This window comes from Haemaphysalis longicornis, unplaced genomic scaffold, assembly GCF_048455015.1.
Source record: "Haemaphysalis longicornis isolate Haplotype H1 unplaced genomic scaffold, Haemaphysalis longicornis Haplotype H1 scaffold_2, whole genome shotgun sequence".
Classification (NCBI taxonomy): domain Eukaryota; kingdom Metazoa; phylum Arthropoda; class Arachnida; order Ixodida; family Ixodidae; genus Haemaphysalis; species Haemaphysalis longicornis.
The window spans coordinates 14,582,310-14,600,423 of NW_027526295.1; the positions used below are offsets into that span (position 1 = coordinate 14,582,310).

The 18,114-nt window shown below is 48.9% G+C and overlaps 1 protein-coding gene across 1 annotated transcript in view; it reads left to right on the plus strand.

The window, feature by feature from the left end:
* The window catches only part of LOC144167837 (phospholipid-transporting ATPase ABCA3-like), a 198,578-nt gene extending 181,551 nt beyond the window's left edge, over nt 1–17,027 (plus strand). Inside the window, exons 8-9 of the mRNA XM_077696996.1 lie at nt 13,587–13,815; nt 16,711–17,027. Of these exons, the coding sequence (XP_077553122.1) occupies nt 13,587–13,815; nt 16,711–17,016 (535 nt within the window). The 3' untranslated portion in view covers nt 17,017–17,027. The remainder of the gene's footprint in view (nt 1–13,586; nt 13,816–16,710) is intronic.
* Nucleotides 17,028–18,114: the final 1,087 nt, after the last annotated feature.

Here is an 18,114-nt window from a genome sequence, read left to right on the forward strand (position 1 = left end):
CAATGCATGTAAAGGGGAGCAAGAATGAAGTAGTATTCATATGTCACAGCTAGTGTGAAATTTTGTATGCTGGCTGTCGTATGTCTTCCGAGGCCCTTTCTGACATAGGGAGGGTGCTAAGAGGAGGAGGAATAAACTTTCATTAAACAGCACTGTGCTGGTGTTAGGGGCCCCCACCAGGTGGGACAGTCTTCAGCCCAGCTTAAAAGAAGAAGTGTTAAATAGACTCTGCCAGGATCCAATCTCATACCATTAGATACATAGTCAGTTGCACAGTGCAAGTTTTTGAGATGTAAAATTTTACATTCTGGTCTTAATGTTTTTTCTGTGTGTTTCGCTGAATAGTCCTGGTATGCCACTAAGGCCCTGTGAATAAAAAGGTGCCTTGCGAAAGCGCGAGGTCAGGGGCTCTCAAGTGAGGCTTTGAGGAACCCTGGGATTTTGAAGAGGCGTTGCTTGGGTTCTGTGAGACTAAAGTGGCTATGGTGTTGTGCTGCTGAGCCCAAGGACATGGGTTCGATACCGGCTGCGGTAGCAATTTTTTTCCTGATAGAAGTGAAAAGCGAAAGCGTCTGTGTGTCGAGATTTCGGCGCACGTTAACTCTTCCTAGCTGTTCCTAGATAACCAAAATTAAACCCCAGCTGTCTCCACTACAGCGCGCCTCATAAGCAAGGTGTAGTTTCGGTACTTTAAACCTCGCAGTCAATCAATCAATCAGTCATTATTATGTAACTGAACATGGCACTAAACAAAGCTTTTTCTTGTGTTTTATTTTAGTTCAATGAATGCATTAATGTTTGTGAAACTAATCTGTAAATACCTGCGTAGTATTCTCTGGTCCAAACTGGTTATCTAAGCTTGGCAGGGGAAGGTGAGTTCTGTGAACATTTTTCTGCCCTAATGGGTTTCCCGGTAGGCCCATAGTTGAATACCTACGGAACACCCTTATTACTTCAGCAGTGCAAAGAAGACAATAGTAAAGATAGGAGATGCAACAAATTTTGAGTAAATCTGTGGTATATCCTGAACAAATTTTTCGTAGGACACTGCGGAGCTGCAGAAGATCTACGAGGAGCGGTGGCGCCAGCCTTCCCTAGCTGCTGGCAACCCATATTATGCCACTGCCCTTCAGCAGCTGCTCCGGCAGATGCACAAAATCAGAAAGGAGCCCCAGGAAGGAGCCTGCCCATGAAGGCAGGCTTCACCAGCGCCCGGAGGTGCGGCTGTACCGTCAAGGTCCAGCCCACAAGCATTGCCAGGCGTCGCCCTGGGGTCAACCGGGGACCAGGTAGAGTGCCTGCTGGCCAAGAGCTCGGCTAGCAAGAAGGTCAAGCGGTCCTCACGCCCTGAACCTCAGCGTCAGAGATGGGGTGCCGCACGCCAAAGCTCTCGGACTTCAGAAGGGACAGAAGGCACCTAATAGGGTGCCCCTTGTGTGGGCCTCTTCATTTAGGGTTATGTTTTCTCCGGAGGTGTGTGAATGGCACTACAAGTCGTAAATGAATAGTGAAAACTCACAGGAAATCAAATCCAATATTTTTAAATGCACATGTCTCGGCATTAAAGGCCAACTGCACTCAAATTTTTCTTTGTCCAAATAAGCAGTCTAAGCTCTTAAAATCACCTTGGCGAAATCCTGAGCTTCGCAAGCACACTGCACACTAGGTACCATCGTTCAAAGTAGCTCCATGCAGACGACGTTTGCACCTGGCGGAGAGTTGCCGAAACAAGTTCCGAGCAGCCTGTGACGGAGGTTGGGGAACCTGTCCCGTGAAGCTCGCATTTCTCCGGCGACTTGCAGGGCGCTCCGCCAGGTGCAGGGATGTGCTCGCCCGGGGTTTCTCTGCTACACCAGCGCGCTGTACCGCCGTCGCCATCACATGTTTAAACTAACCGCATAGGCAGGCGTATCCGCCATTTTTTTTTTCAGTGTAAAAAAAAAAAGAAAGAAAGATGAGAAGCCTACAAACTATTCACGCGCTTGCGAATGTCTTCGTGTTAGCAAACCTCTTTTTACTTAAAAATAAAATTTTTACTCAAAGATAAAAATAGCGCGAAATGAGCACATGCCTTACATTTGTCATTCCTATTGCATTTACCACAGAAAAAAAAAGATATTTTATAACTTTTTGGCCGCTTGCATCCCGCGTCCAATATGGGCCATATTTGGGCTGGCCCAACGCCACCTCCATCCTTTAGACCTTTTCAAAAGTTTGACGACCTAAATAGAGTTGTTGTGCACGCGGCTATAAACGCTTGTGTGACTTTTGCATCACTCGCTAAGTGAGCCAAAATCAGCCTTTCTCTAAGTAACAAATACATCAGCACAAATATCGGCCGTCGTCTTCGTCAAGTGCGAAAACTAACGAAACTTCTCCTCTCCTAAATAATAGACTAGATTTTTAAAAGTTCAATTCCCAAGTGAAGTATTTACTTTGAGCGTTAGGTTTAGTTTATTTGAAAGTAAAATGTTTTCAGCAGCACCTGTCTCTGGTTAAAGTAGAAAACAGTGGCAGATAGGAAATGTTTTCGTGCTTTAGTGCATCATTTAGCTGTGGAAGCTGGCTTATCGTTTTAGATCCGTTTTGTAATTCGTTTCCCGATGGGCAGCAAGGCAAAAAATACTGGGTTGATATTCACGAAGCTGTTTGCACATAATGTATGGTAAAAATAGTGATCGATCGCAGCCCGCGTGCGGTTTGTTCCCTTCAAAGAGAGAGACGTGATAGAAGCGTCGGCTATAACAAAAGCTCCTTTTCGAAATCGTACGGGCAAGTAGCGTTGTAAATCAGGGTCCGCTTTTTTAGCAAAATATGCTGTTGGGCTAGTTGGTTCATTGCTTAAGGAAAATCGAGCGCTACAAACGAGGGCAGAAAAAACGAAGAACGATGAGACAGATGCGCTACTAACAACTGATTTATTCCAAGGAAAGACAGCGATATAAGTAGCTTGTCTACAAACGCACAAACATACACAAAGGATAATAGATCTGAAAAAGATACTATAAAAACAAAATAGCCACAGCTGAAGACAACAATCACACCTTTTTATCGCATGTTGTCTAGGATCCGGTACTCCTTCGAAAACAGGGATAGCGATGCTTCACTGATACAGCCTGCGCTGTTTTTTTTTTTTTGGATAAAATACGCTTCGCGCAGTTCTTGCGCCACGGTGTCACGACTCTTTCCGATAATGATTGTCTCTGTCAGTCTCGGAAGGCATCCTTTGCCACACTCACGGCAGTAATGAGGCAAATGCGACCCGGTGCCATTCTTCATGGAAAGATCATGTTCCCTGAGGCGGTCATTTACGCATCGGCTGGTTTGTCTGATGTACACCTTACCGCAGAAGCAGTCATCGAAGTATCTCGGGAACACCTTGGGTATCGGCTAAAATAATTCCAATGCCTTGTTTTAAATTGCTTCCATTGTAATATTTGCAGTCGTGACTGAAATAGATGCTCCCATAGCGGTACCGAAAACTTGCCTGTAGAATTCGCTTTTGTGCGAGAAGCAAGTGTTAGACAGGCAAAACCGTAGCAAAGTGCAGAGCTCAGTGACATCGAACGGCGTGCGATACACTAATGTCATGTCCTTGTGGAGGAACTGCCTGGAAGTGGAGCCCTTGCTCGTGTCTTCAGAAAACGTGGTGTGCAGATCGCGCATGTGCAAGCAAGCAAGCTCAAGGGTGACTTGCTTAACATAAAGGATCCTCCCTCGGCAACGTTTCCCTGGTGTGGTCTACAAAATCCCATGCGCCGACTGCAAATCGGTATACATTGGTGAAAGCGGAAATTTCTGCCGGCGTCTTAAACAGCACAAAAATGACGTCACCAAGGGCCACACAGTGACGAATGCACTTGCAGAGCATGCCGAGAAGATGGGCCACAAGATAGAGTGGGACCACGCGCGCATCATAGCCACGGAGTGGAGTGGATAAACTTTATTAAGACGAGCTTCAGGTGCCCGCCAGGTGGGGGGCCTCCTGTAGTCCGGGAAGCCCTGGTCCGCGCTGGCTGCCCTAGCCCTCTCCACCAGGATACGCTGGACTGAGAGGTCGGAGCTGGCCAGCTGGTCCGCCCACTGCTCGTACGTTGGGTGAGGATTTGGGGTAAGAGATGGAGTTTTCTGACACTCCCATACCATGTGGTACAGGGTGCCTGGTTGGTGACAGAAATAACACGTTGAGTAGTAGAGGGTGGGGTACATGGCATGGAGGAAAGGCAGTCGCCTGTGCTCTGGATAAATGGGGATGTGGTGGCGGGAAGCGTCGTCGTTCGTGGCGGTAATGGGCGAGGATGTCCGCGTATGAATTCAGAGTAGCGGGCTTGGGAGAGCGAAGGAGCTGCGTGACTTCGCCTTCTTGAGAAACGGCCCGGTGTGTATGAATGCGGGCAGCGGCGTGTGCTGCCTCGTTCCCCTCGAAGGACTCATGTCCGGGGGTCCAGATGATGTGCATTTCCGGGAGCTGGTGCACACTTTGCAGAATTTTTAAGGCCGTGGGTGTTATTCGACCTAGCAGGAAGTTGCGGCAGGCGGATTATAGTGAAGTAGTCATTTCCAGTGGTGGCGGCTAGAGCGATGGCAAGTCCTTCTGCTGCCTCAATAGATTTCGTGTGTACTGTAGAGGCTGTCAGTTCTGCACTGTTGGCTCCGGTGACACTCACGGCATGTTCCGGTTGTTGGTGGTATGGAGAGGCATCCGTGTAACGAGTACAGGGAGAGTTGGGGAAGCGTTTTCTAAGGGCTCGTATCCGGACTTCTCGGCGTGCCTTGTTATAGATGGGGTGCATATTTCTGGGAATGGGTGCGATTGTGATGTACTGTCGGATGGTTAGAGGGATGCGTTGCCTCTGTTCGCATTTTGGGGGAGGCCTGTAGCCGAGCCGGGTAAGTGTAGCCCTGCCGGTTGGCGTGAGCTTAAGTCGCGTAAATTGGGAGATGCGATGAGCTTCTTCCAGTTCCTCCCATGTATTATGGATGCCGAGCTGTAGAAGTTTTCTTGTTGCTATTTTTGGAGGCAGTCCAAGGGCGGCCTCGTAGGCCTGGCGTATGGCGATGTTTAGCTTTTCTTTCTCTGCGGGTTTCAGGGCCAAATACGGTGGCGTAACCTGGCTAATAAGGAGGGCGTGAATGATGCGCAGGGTGTCAGCTTCTTGTAGCCCAAGTCGCTGATGGGAGATCCTGCGGATGAGGTGAATGAGCTGGTCAAGAGTCCGTTGCAAGGGAAGGATAGTCTGAGCGCCTGAGCCATCTTTTGGTATGGTGAGGCCTAATATGCGTAGGAGTGGGACATTGGGGACGCGTTGCTCATTAATGGTAAGTTCTGGATCTGGTATGGGATCTGGACGCTTCTTATATGTCCTTTTGCACAGGGTTAGAAGGGCAGATTTTTCGGGGGCACAATCGAGTCCTCGGGCTTTCAGGTATTGTTGGGTGACCTGAATGGCTGCTTGAAGTGCATCTTGCTGGTCGCCCGGAGATCCAGTGGGGACCCAGAGCGTTAGGTCGTCCGCGTATATTGCGTGGCGAAGATTCGGGATGGCTTTTAGTAGGGGTGGCAAGTCTTTCATTATGAGGTTGAATAGTATTTGGGATACTACCAACCCCTGCGGAGTGCCCTTTGGCAGGGTTTTAAATGCGTCGGATCGACGGTGCCCGATGCCCACTGTTGCTGTGTGCTGGTTTAGAAAGGAGACAAAGTATTGGAATGTGCGCTCGCCACAGTTTGTAGATGCGAGGCCTTGAAGGATGGCTTGGTGAGAAACGTTGTCGAATGCCCCCTTAATGTCAAGGGCCAAGATGGACCGCTTGCTGTGGCTATTAAAGTCGTCCAGCACTTCCTCCTTAAGCTGAAGTAGTAGGTCTTGGGTTGACAGATGTGGGCGGAAGCCGTACATCGTGTCAGGGAAGTAGCCGTTGTCTTCAACGTGGGGCGAGAGCCGGTTGTAAACCAGGTGTTCAAACAATTTGCCGACACATGAGGTCAGAGGAATAGGCCTCAGATTCTTGGAGTTCAAGGGTTTGCCGGGCTTGGGGATGAAAGTGACGTCTGCGTGTTTCCACTGTGGGGGCAAGGAACCCGCTAGCCAGCACTCATTGATGTAGACTAGAAGATTTTCTAGGACGGCATGGTCGAGGTTTCGCAATAATTTGTTAGGGATTTTGTCTCGACCCGGAGTGGTGTTTCGGGTGAGGTTGTAAGCTGCCGCCTCGATTTCAGCAATGGAGAACGGCTCATCCATTTTGGGGTTCGGATCGCCTGTGTAGTCAGGTTCCTGGGTGGGTTGGACGTGAGGTGGGGGCGCCAAGGCTTGCTTAATAAGTTCGTCCAACAAGTCTTCTTCTGTGCCCGGGTAATTGTGGATTAATCGGCGAAGCTGGTCTGCTGCGACCGCCTTATATTCACCGGGGCCCATTAGGGAACGGAGCAGGTACCATGTGCGGCAGGTTCCCAGCGTTCCTTGCAGCTTGTTGCAGAACTGCGTCCAGTTGTGCTGGCTCAGCTCACGGGCGTACACTTCAGCTTCTGCCGTAATTTCCGCAATGCGGATCTTCAGCTTGCGGTTCGTCTTGTTCTTTTTCTGCCGCCTGATTAGCCCTCTACGGGCGTCCCAGAGGTGGAGGAGATGGGCATCGATGGCTGGGTTATCCTGCGTAAGAGAAAGTTCCTTGGCGTGTTTTCTTGCCTCTTGAATGAGCTTGGTAGTCCATTCCTCGAGACTGTTATCCGATCAGCGGGGGTGGTTTCTCGGAAGTTCTTCCAATTTGTTATGCACGCAGTGCCAATTTTTTGGCTGCTCGCTCTTTGATGGGAGATTTGTGACTGAATTATGTAGTGGTCGCCGGGAAAGAATTTCGCAACGAGGCTCAATCTTGAATCGCTAATAATTCAGACAACAAGCAACGCAATCAACAGATCATCTGGCACTCTAAACCATGTGTACTCCCGTACATTACGTCATGCGCTCAACGGTACTTAGGAGCCTGCTGCTAAGCCATCAATCCATTATGAAGAAGGGATCCATACGGATCCCGAAACGTCAATTTTGTTGCAACATTTATACAAATGCCTTTACCTGACCAGATGGCATTCCGTCGAACTCTCGACAAAGACAGAGATTGGCTTATAGGTTTATAGATGACACAGCTACACTCTCACACCTACCGACAGTGCTACTTGGGAATGCCACATCAAAGGGAACATTAAGGCGTCTCTCGCAGCAGAGTGCACATGCAGCAAGCTACTCTGTGAAGCACAGCTCAATGGGTAGGCCACGCATCACACATAAAACAGCAACTGTATGTCACAGCTTTGCTTGTTAATCATCTGTACAGACTGTGTAGGTGAATTTTTTTGCCAATGCACTTAGTGAGAGATGTTGCTGTGCTTTGTTTGTGTGGGTGCTGCTACAATTGCTGAAGTTGTTAATGTGAATGTACTGAGTGATAGGAGTATGCATATGACTGAAGTTGTGTTTTTATGGTTCGCATAATGCCACCTTTTTAAGGCTAGGATGCAGGCTCCTGCTTGTGATTCTTGCTTTTGATGTTTTGTACTTGCATATCTTTGTGGTGCAAACAAATAAACTTTGTTGCAAGTCAAGCACTTGTCGTGTCCTTCTTTCAGGCCTGTGGGCAGCAGAAATGCCACAAGGTGTAATATGCGCAGAATGTAGCTCACTCATTTCAAGCACGAAGAACTACACTGAACTTTTTCATGTTTCGACACTTTTTGCACCTCAAAGGTTGCTGCTATGCTTAAAAAGAGAGAAAGAGGAAGTAAATATATTGGGATGCAAAAGCGACATAGCACAGGAGCATAGTTCAGCACATCTGCCCAGGAGGGACCTAATGGATTTACGGTACAATACAGACGCCTAAAGAGACACTAAAGTGCAAAAGCAAGTTGGCCAGCATCAGTAATTACAGTGTTGTGAATACAAATAATATGCCACTTGCAGCAGCAGTACTTTATTAGTGCATGAAAATTCCCAAAGTGGCGTGAAAACAGGCACGGCTGCCCCATATATTGTTCTGCACGACAACTTGTGACATTACTAATTGCGGATGTCAAGACATGACTGGTGGAACTAGTCGAAGCGTTCTTCTGAAGCAAACACTGATGCAGGGATATGAATGTGTGCAAGAACTTCTCCTGGTCTTGTGCTTCTTAAAAGACAAAAACCTCATCTAGCAAACATAAAATATGATGCCTCATCCCACACTTTGTTGCAGTGTCGATTTCATCAGAATGTTTTGCCTTGCCTACAAGCACAGCCACAAAAATGCATGCATGTGGGTGCACTAGAGACTGTAGTACTGTACCTAGCTAGTGACTTAGTGCATACAGATAAAGCAGCTAGTGACAGCAGGGGATTATGAGCACAATCAGCAGGAAACAAGACGGCTGTGAAATGCTTTGATCAATGGCGCAGGCATGTTCGCGTAGCAGCTTTTCCTAGGTGGTGCCACTGCGGGCGTTCCTAGGGAAGCTTTGCCGATGTCATAATGCCCTGCCAGCAAAGAGATGGGGCTGGGTGGCCTATTTTGCTGTACGCCGCCACACCAAGGTAGCATTAGGTAGAATGTAACAGAATGACAGAACGTAACTTTGAAAAGTGAAGGGCAATCAGAAAAGTTTTTAAGAAGGCGGTAACAACTGAATAGTCGGGCTTGGTTTGCTCTGGGCGCTTTGTGACGTGCCCTGATATGTTTCCAAAAAGCGAAAGAGAAAAAGCCAGTTCGATGAATAAAAGAAAAGGCTTTGAAAAATTGTGGTTTTTCTGGAAGACCAACTTTTACAGCCAGTTAAGCACTGTTAGCTGGCCTGCAGCGACACATGCATGTACACCTCACTCTTAAAAGAGTGTCTCGTGCGCAAATTCAGCGTACAGCAGACCGATTGCAAAGCGTGGGTGTTAGCAAGTTTGTCACATAGCCTTTGATGTGATGACTATTGCATTATAATGACCAGTTTCCCAAATATGCTTCCAGAAGTGAGCATTTTTAAGCAATTCTGCTCTCACCATGTGAACTGCACGACAGGTGAAAACAATGGCTACCGTGGCTGTAGCCAAAGAAAACGGGGGCGAAATTTGATTAAGCACCGGACAACACATTTAGCAACGGAAGCACACACCAAAGGCCACAATGAAGACATGAGGAAACGTAGAGCGCTGAAGTTTACAAGACGACCACAGAATAAAGGGACAAACGAAACGCTTGGTGTGATTCGTTTGCTCCTTTATTCTGTGGTCGTCTTTTAAACTTCAGCGCTCTGCTTTTCCTCATGTCTTCATACCAACTAGCCCAACACCCAAGCTTTACTGAATAACTCAATTAAAGGTCATCCTGCCTGATGGAGGCAACGCATGTGAGCAATAGTAAATCACTGAAGGACTCTGGCCAGTTATCATTCCGCCTGATGAAACTTTAGGGAGTTCCAATTGCCGTCTCGTCAGCACGGAACGCTAGAAAAAAAAAATATCTGAAGCAACACGGTTGTCTGCACTATCGCAGAAACAATCAGGGCAATTTTCGGGCCAAAGGTTAAGCTGATTCCATGTAGGGATGTAGGGTAAACGGTGCAGATCCACGTTTGACAAACAGCCGTTCCAACCACGCGGCGATTTGCGAACGACCGAGAGCGTGAAATAGAGCAATAGTAAATCACTGAAGGACTCTGGCCAGTTATCATTCCGCCTGACGAAACTTTAGGGAGTTCCAATTGCCGTCTCGTCAGCACGGAACGCTAGAAAAAAAATATATCTGAAGCAACACGGTTGTCTGCACCCGTGGTCTGCACTATCGCAGAAACAATCAGGGCACAAAATGCAATTTTCGGGCCAAAGGTTAAGCTGATTCCATGTAGGGTAAACAGTGCAGATCCACGTTTGACAAACAGCCGTTCCAACCACGCGGCGATTTGCGAACGGCTGAGGAGGCACTTGGAAATCCACAGCGGCTGGCAACACCTGACAATTAAAGGTTGACTTTATAACTTTTACAGCGGCGGTCGATCACCACAGGGTGAATGGTATAGATCTAGATACACGCTCGAGAAACAACCGGTTCATATACACGGCGATTGGCGAACGGTTGAGGCACTTCGAAATCTACAGCAGCGGGCAACGCCTGAGAACGCGTAATCACGCACAGAGGCACGGTTGAAGCACTTCACGTAAGAGCATGAGGAGCGGATGCGGTAGCGCACACTGTGTATCCAAACCACGACCGGCTGTCGTGACCCAAACCACGACCGGCCGGATCCAAACACTTGCCGCTTCACGTAAGTGCATAAGCGGCGGGAAACACCTGTTGAGAACGCGAAATCCAACACAGGCACGGTTGAAGCACTCGTAACTTCGTTAGAATATGAATGATTAGGCGTTCAATCCACAGCGCGGCCGTCGCAGAAAGCGAAATACAACATGCCGATTGAAACACTTCACGTAACATGAGCACAGGCTAGCGCAGAGGGCACAGCTCCGGCGGCTCCGGCAGGTCCCAGAGCGCAGGGAGTGTGCACAACGGCGGAAAAGCCAAGCGCCCTTCGCCTTTCCCACTCGCACTCCTCCTTTTCTCTCTTTCGCGTCTGAGCGTCCGGGCAATTTATTTCACGCGCCCGGGCAGGAGGCCTCCTGCACTTAGGAGGCTAACCACGCCCTCCTACCCCTTCCCTTTGGCTCAATAAACGTTTTGCCACCAATTTCCAGCGTTCGTCGTAATTGTGGCAGCCCTTGCTCGGAACGTGAAAGAACGTAATAGCGTGCACCCTCGTTCGTTCGTCCTCGTGCCGTCGCGCGTATGCGCTGGGTACCGTAGAAGAGCCCCTGCGCGCGGCAGCGTCTAATAGACAGCCTGATTGGGAGACGTCACCGCGGCCACCGCATTCTCTAGAAGCCATTATGAATAATTGGACACATGGCTGTGAGTGTGCCACTCCTTGCCGACACGGCTTGCAGATCCCGCCACCGCTGCCTCGAGCGGATGACGAAGAGCTGGTGGAAGTCTACAATGCTGAGGATGATGACTGCAGCCGCCACTCCCCGCAAAGACGCCAACGACCTCTTCGATGCAGATGAAGAGGATTGCTAGCACCGCAACTATGCAAATAAAAAATGATACGAAACTTAACTATATGCTCACCTAAATGCTCACCTAAAACAACTTCGCCATTCCAGCCTGGCGCGTGAGTGCTGGCTTCCCTGAATTTCTTTTATGCAGTCTGATCAGTTTTGTAAAATTTCTATTCCATGTATTCTTATCATGGGTTTTAAATTCTGCTCTACTTACGCTATTATAACGAGGTGCTTTTTTATCCAAATCTCCATTTCTGTGGAAAATCAGGTCGTTATACGGTTCGTCATTTTCGCTATTTATTTTTGTATTTTGAATGTATTTTGGTGTATATTTTATTTATTCTTGCGTTTTCGGGGAGATGTATGCGATCCATGACCCACCGCGCTATGGATCGCATGACCCATGACCCGCGACACTGTATTGATATCAATTATCTCACTTCGAAAGATGATGGCTAGTGATAAGTTTTAATAACTGGGAACTCTCTGCTGGGGCCCACAGTCTGCGGCGTCGAGCATTTGCTTGTCGTTCTCTTCTGTCGCTTGCTGATCACCTCTCGCCGCGGTGGCTCAGTGACTAAGGCGTTGTGCTCCTGAGCACGAGGACGCGGGCGCGATTCCCGGCCGCGGCGGCCGCTTTTCTGATGGAGGCGAAAAGCCAGAACGCCCGTGTGTGCGAGATTTCGGCGCACGTTAAAGATCCCCAGGTGGTCGAAATTAATCCGGAGCCCTCCACAACGGCGCACCTCATCGCCTGCGTTGCGTCGCCGCGTTAAACCCTACAATCAATCTGTCATCAATGCTTCTGTTCTGATGTCTAATTCTTTTTACTGCAATGTTTGATGTGCATTTGTTTGTATTGCTACAAATGGATGTATATATGTGTGCGTATGTATATACATATATGTATTGCTTTCTGCCTGTTGCTGCTCATTTTCTTTTGATGTATTGTTTACTTGTTGCCTACTCTAACGCTGTTCTGTTAACAGCGCACCTTCTCACAGAAGGTCCCCCCGACAGTTTTAACTACGGGACCTCCTTCTGTATTTCTACTTGTACGCTCTTTTAAAACGTCAAGATAAACTTCAACTACAACTTCAACTTCAACTTCAATCAATCAATCAATCAATCAATCGATCAATCACGAAAATTTTATTTCTTAAATTTTCTTGTTTTTTTTTCAACCTCCTTTTCGACTCATTATGTCCATTTACGCTATTATAAGGATTACGGGTCTTACTTTCATCAGATCTGCATTTTTGTGGATATGTAGGCTGTTTCTTATCTGTATTTTCAGCGTTTCATTGTGTTCCTTTTTTTATTCTTATTTCTGGGGAAAGTATACACGATGCAAATTTTTGGTTTTGTCGTAATTTCATTGAAAATGTTACTTTTTCTTTTTCTTTCTTATTTTTTGGGTTTTCCAAAATTATGTTCGACCAATTATGTCCATTTACATGTGTTACTGAATTACGTGTGTTAAATCTGCATTTTTATGGAAATGCAGGACGTTCCACCTTCCTGGCTGTGGGGGTGCTTGGCAAAGAATATTACGCAATAAAAAGCGCTTAGACAAGCTGAACCAACTCCATTTCTTCGATAATTACTTTTGATGTCGCAGTTCATTGTGCGGAAAAGTGGCACGTCTGGCATTTTGTCTGGTTCATAAGGCACTGCTGCTCCTGTGATTTGTAAATTCGTATTCGCGGCACTTTAATCTATCGCTTGTATTCAATGGCGAGGCACGTATGCAGGCAGCCGGTGACTGCGCCGTTAGTGGTTACGTGGGGCTCCGCGGGGTGGCGCTACTTGTCCCTGCTCCCTGCTAAGCACATGATTTGTGTTGGACGTTCCAAACTCTACCCCGCCGAACGCAAAGTAATGCCTCGAGTAGTGCAATGTGAGTGGGATTAATAACACCTCTGTTGACACCACCTTTTAGAATCGGGTTGGAACGGAGCAGACGACGCACGCCGGTGTTTTTTTTTTTTTTCGGCATGCGGGCGCAGCGGCATCATGCATGTCCGTGGCCGTTTCCAGTTGAGCAAAGCGAAGAAATTGACAGCTAATGAATACCGCCTATAGATACGGGCTATTGTGTTCACAAATTTGTCCTTTCTGCATTAATTTCTGCATCTTATTTTCAAGTGTTTACGTAAGAATGGCATTCAGTGCCCCCTTCTCTACTGACCGGTATGGCAGCACCGCTGGTCAAGAGAACGAAATCGTGTTCCGTAATTGGCAGTCGGAAATAGCATGCCTAGCACGATCTTCCGCGCGCTCAACTTTGACAGCCCTAGCCATGAGTCCATCGGATCCTTCAGATGGACACTGATCCGTCTGACGTTATCACTGGGGGCCGCGGCGGTCATTTTCCACACAATGGTGGCTAAGGCATGATGGCGGGAACGTTACTCGGGTACGCTTCACCCCAGCGAGCAGCGTTGCGTAAGCGGCGGCCAAGCGCTGCGCCTGAGCCGAGGTCGTCGCTCCTGCGCGCAGCATCGAAGAGGCCGAGTCGGTGGGCACCCGCGTCCTACTGCTGCACCGTGGCCGGGCTCGGCGCGTGCTCGACGACGCAGACCTGGACCCCAACGCGGAGCGCGGATACGAGCTGACCGTGTCGCTGGAGGGCCTCAGTGGCCTGACGGCAGCCGCCGCCCAGCAAGAGGTCGAAGAAACCATGCGCAATGTCTTCCGAGGGCGCCAAATCGCCATCACGAGGCTTGAGGTACGGTAGGAACTCTCCGACCAAGAACGTGCACTCTAGTCGTACGCCGATACGAGGCGAGGTGAAAAGCTTAGATGTCGAAGCTCTTGAGCTATGTTACAGACACTTTTCTGGGTCGGCACTTAAAGTTGGTGCATTGCTTCCCATTATCGATCTGGTATCCTTGGGGTGGGGGCCCACGACCACTAGCCATTGAACCGTTCAGTAGGGATGCTTATTGAGAAGCGATGGCAGACGCTGCGGTTGGCGGAAAACACGTGTCGGCTTCCTCATTTCAGGGGAGGCGGTCCAGGTAAAAGTTGCGTCATGCGTTGGGGGTCGGGTGAAGAGGTTGGCGAAAACAACAGAGGTCTTCCCATCCCTCGAACTGAGGATGGCCATTTTGGAGCCACTCGCCATCGTGAGAGCAGAAGAGGGGGTCATGGCGAGTTCGATGGTGGCGTCGTCTGCCTCTTCGGAAGATGTGGAGGCTGCCGTAGCAACTTCACCGTCTGAAGTAACGTCTGCTAGGGCAAATGAGGGGTCACACTGGTAGGCATGCGCATCCTTCCTTTAGCTGAATGAATTGTGGAGGGCCTTAACGCGTTGTGAATGGCTAGTGTTTCTGGAGAAGCGTAAAGATGCGGAACTGTTTTCGTATGGGTGTGAAGATTGCGCCCTTGCGGTGGAGAGCGCTGTGAAAGTTTATAGGAAGCCGATGCAAAACATGGCGGCCCGTTACGCTGAGAGCGAGGCGATTGACGGGAGAGAGCAGATGTTCCTCGCACGGCTTGTTTAAGGTGTTGGTTATGCCGGTTTGAAAAAAGGCGACCCGTAGACCTGTTGAGCGCGAGACCGAGGTCCCGATAGTACACTGTTGACAGTATCTACATCTGCCTGAGTTCGGTAAAAGTTCGGAAGCGTGCACGTAATGCTGTTGAGGATAAAAGCCTGCCTCAGGCATAGCCACTCAGCTTCTTTTAGGACCCGATCCCTGTTGGAAAGTGGAGTGTGGGTCGATTGTAGAGCGGGGTTTTGTTAAGGTGGTGGTGTTTCGGTGACTGGCCTGAATGTGCATCCCAAGAATCCGTATGCACGGTACTTGTGGGATGGTGATGGTGACGCTAATGTTTGAAAGGCGAGCCTTTCTGTTTAGGTGGGAGAAGAATGAGCTCCGATGTTTGGATGCACGGTGGAGATTCATTGTGGCCGCCATGCTGACTACACCGTATGAGCTCGTTGGAGTGGCCTCCTATATGGCCGTGAGGCTCACCGGTCGGTCAGCATAGAGATAATACTGAAGATCGGGAATATCTAGCTCGCTATAGAAAGCATGGTCAAGCAAAACGGAAAGAGGAGAGAACCTACCCTGAGGGTCTAAAGTGATTGAAGCATATCTAACAGCTAAGTGTACCAACGTTTATGATTGCAGTGCGGTCATTGAGGAAGTTGCTAATGTAAGCATTGATCATAAGGCCGCGGCCTATTTTGTGCAAGCCAGAGCATTAGCGAAATATATAACGTTGTTGAAGGCACCTTAAAGCTGGAGACCTAGGATAGCCTTCGTATTTCTGGAAGTGGTTCGGGACCGTAATGATGTCTTGCTTCAGGCGACGGATGATATCTCGGGCTGGTACGTGTGCGCAAAAACTAAACGTAGTTCAAAAAGCAAGTAGTTTCGTCTGTGAACGAGGATGCGGTTTGGAATAACCTGGTCAATTAAGGGCTTTGCCTCTGCACGAAGTAAGAGATTCTAGAGTGCACCTGCGCGGTTTGGGACCCGCACACGGTTACCCCATCCGACGCCCTTGAACGCGTGCAGAACCGAGCGACCCGTTTTGTCGTCAATGGTCATGCCTTTCGCCACACTGTTTCGGCTATAAAGGAGCCTTTCTGGTGGGAGTCGTTGTTGAGAAGGTGCCCCCGCAATAGACTCGAACTATCCGAACAGACTCGAAGCAACTACTCGAACTTGATAAGAGCTTGTACCTTCACGCACAATACTTTGTATCGGCGCGCTGCGACCATAATGGCAAAGTTCGTGAATTCAGCTGTCACATAGAAAAAAAAACTCGTGATCCCAGCGGTGTGTTCTATAAGTCACCATATCTCTGTGAGAGAACTTAGGAGAGGAGCACGCAGCCATTTCAAACTTGACGTCAAGGGAGGGAATTTGCGAATTTCTACTCGTAGTTGCTGGTCTGTTATGTAGAATCGAATCTGTTTGCAATGAATGAATATTTTCGAACTGCGCCCCTTGGCACCCCTTGCGCGAGTTCCGTTCCTGACATTGTTAGCGCGCGTGCTGGGAGGAGGGGTACGAAGGAATAACTGTTGCGAGTTTTGAAGCGGGCTTGAGCAATGCGTTATACAGCAGCCACATTCGTGAGGGGACTCGGGAGTCGTGGTCGCGGTCGCAGCGGTTTATTTATTTTATTTATACAATACTGCAGGCCAGAATTAGGACCAAGCAGGAGATAAAAACATAGCACATCAGGCAAATGTATTTATAAAATCTCTATCTTCGAAAACGCCAACAAAGAATGGCAAACGACAAAACATTTCTACAAATGAAAAAGCTGACCAATTGGTGCGTGCAGATTAGGCGAAGTGAACACAGAGGCAGGAAGACTGTTCCAATCGGATATTGTTCGCGGGAAAAATGAATATTTATGAGTGTTTGTGCGAGCGAACAGTGGGGGTAAATTTAAAGGGGTTGTATTGCCTCGTGGGCCGGGAAGAAAGACAGGTCAGATATATTGATGGGTTAATGCGAAGTTTGCCGTTCCGAAGATCGGCAAGAAATTTCAATCGGTTGATACTTCTTCGGGATTCTAGCGTTAGAACTCCGTTGTTATGCATTAGAGTGGTAGGGGAATCGTGTCTTTGATAACGGTTCCATCCGTGGGTGCGCAGTCGTACGTGCGCTTCCGCGTCATGGACAGCGGCGTCGACTGGGAGCTGCTGGTCGAGTCGCTGGACAACCTGCGGCGCCAGCTGGGCTTCGTCGACTACCGCGTGCTGACGACAACGGTGCTGCAGTGCGCCTTCTACCGGCGCCTCGTGGAGCCTGCAGGCACGCCGTCCCCGTCGCTCCCCGTGTCGCCCGCGTCGCCCATGTCGCCCGTCACGGCCGCCGGCCCCGGGGGCGCCCGGCTGTACACGCTGTCGCCGCCACACTCCGCCTTCCCCCACCACTACGCCCTCCCTAGGAAGAAATAAAGCTCTGGTGCGCACCCGCCGCTGGCGGATGTGTCTCGAAGTTAAAGAAACCGTGTCTTTAAACTGAAGCAAAACAGCGCGAAAAAAACGAAGGACGAGGGAGAACACACACACGAGCGCTGACAACAACTGAGCATGTGTATTGCAAACGCAAATATATACGCTATACAAACAAAGATACAAAAACAAACACAAGATACGCAGACAGCGTAAGCATTTTTTCGCCGCGCCCGAACTAATCACACGGGGTTTCCCATAGGCTAAAAAAGGTGTGAAACCGAGCTGATGTGAGAGTAGTTTTTTCGGCGAGGACCAAGTTGAACGGTTTGTGCCGCCGAGTGAATAGTGACGCGCCAAGGGCCCAACCGTGCAGTAAGAAGCATGACAAGCGCTATCGGGAGTGCGACACCGCGGTGGTGTATGACATTCCACTTTCCTGCGGTCGCTCGTACATTGGACAGACAGGAAGATGCGTAAACGACCGATTAAGAGAACACGCGAATACAGTCAAAAATCGCACAGGAAGCAACCTTGCCATCCACTGCGCATCTTGCAAAAATTGTGGGCCTCTTCTCGAAAGATGCGACCTCATCAAGAAGCACAAGGACCAAATCACGCGGGAAATTGTTGAAGCATTCCAAATCGCCGCGAGAGGGGATAAGTGCGTCAGCAAGCCATCGGTCACCTTAACTGCGAAAGAGATGCTATATTTGAAAGGATGAAGCAGTACCCAGAGTGGTGTGATTAGTTCGGGCGCGGCGAAAAAATGCTTACGCTGTCTGCGTATCTTGTGTTTGTTTTTGTATCTTTGTTTGTATAGCGTATATATTTGCGTTTGCAATACACATGCTCAGTTGTTGTCAGCGCTCGTGTGTGTGTTCTCCCTCGTCCTTCGTTTTTTTCGCGCTGTTTTGCTTCAGTTCATAATGAACCAACTGGCCCCCCTTCAGACATTAATTCCGTGTCTTTAAAAAGCCGGACAGCGAAAAGCTCCAGTCAAAATATCTCAGGTGATGATACTCCGCTGTATCTACATACAGTGTGCCCGCATCAATCGGGAAATTTGCTGTTAATGCACGCGCTGGTCGCGCCCTTCTT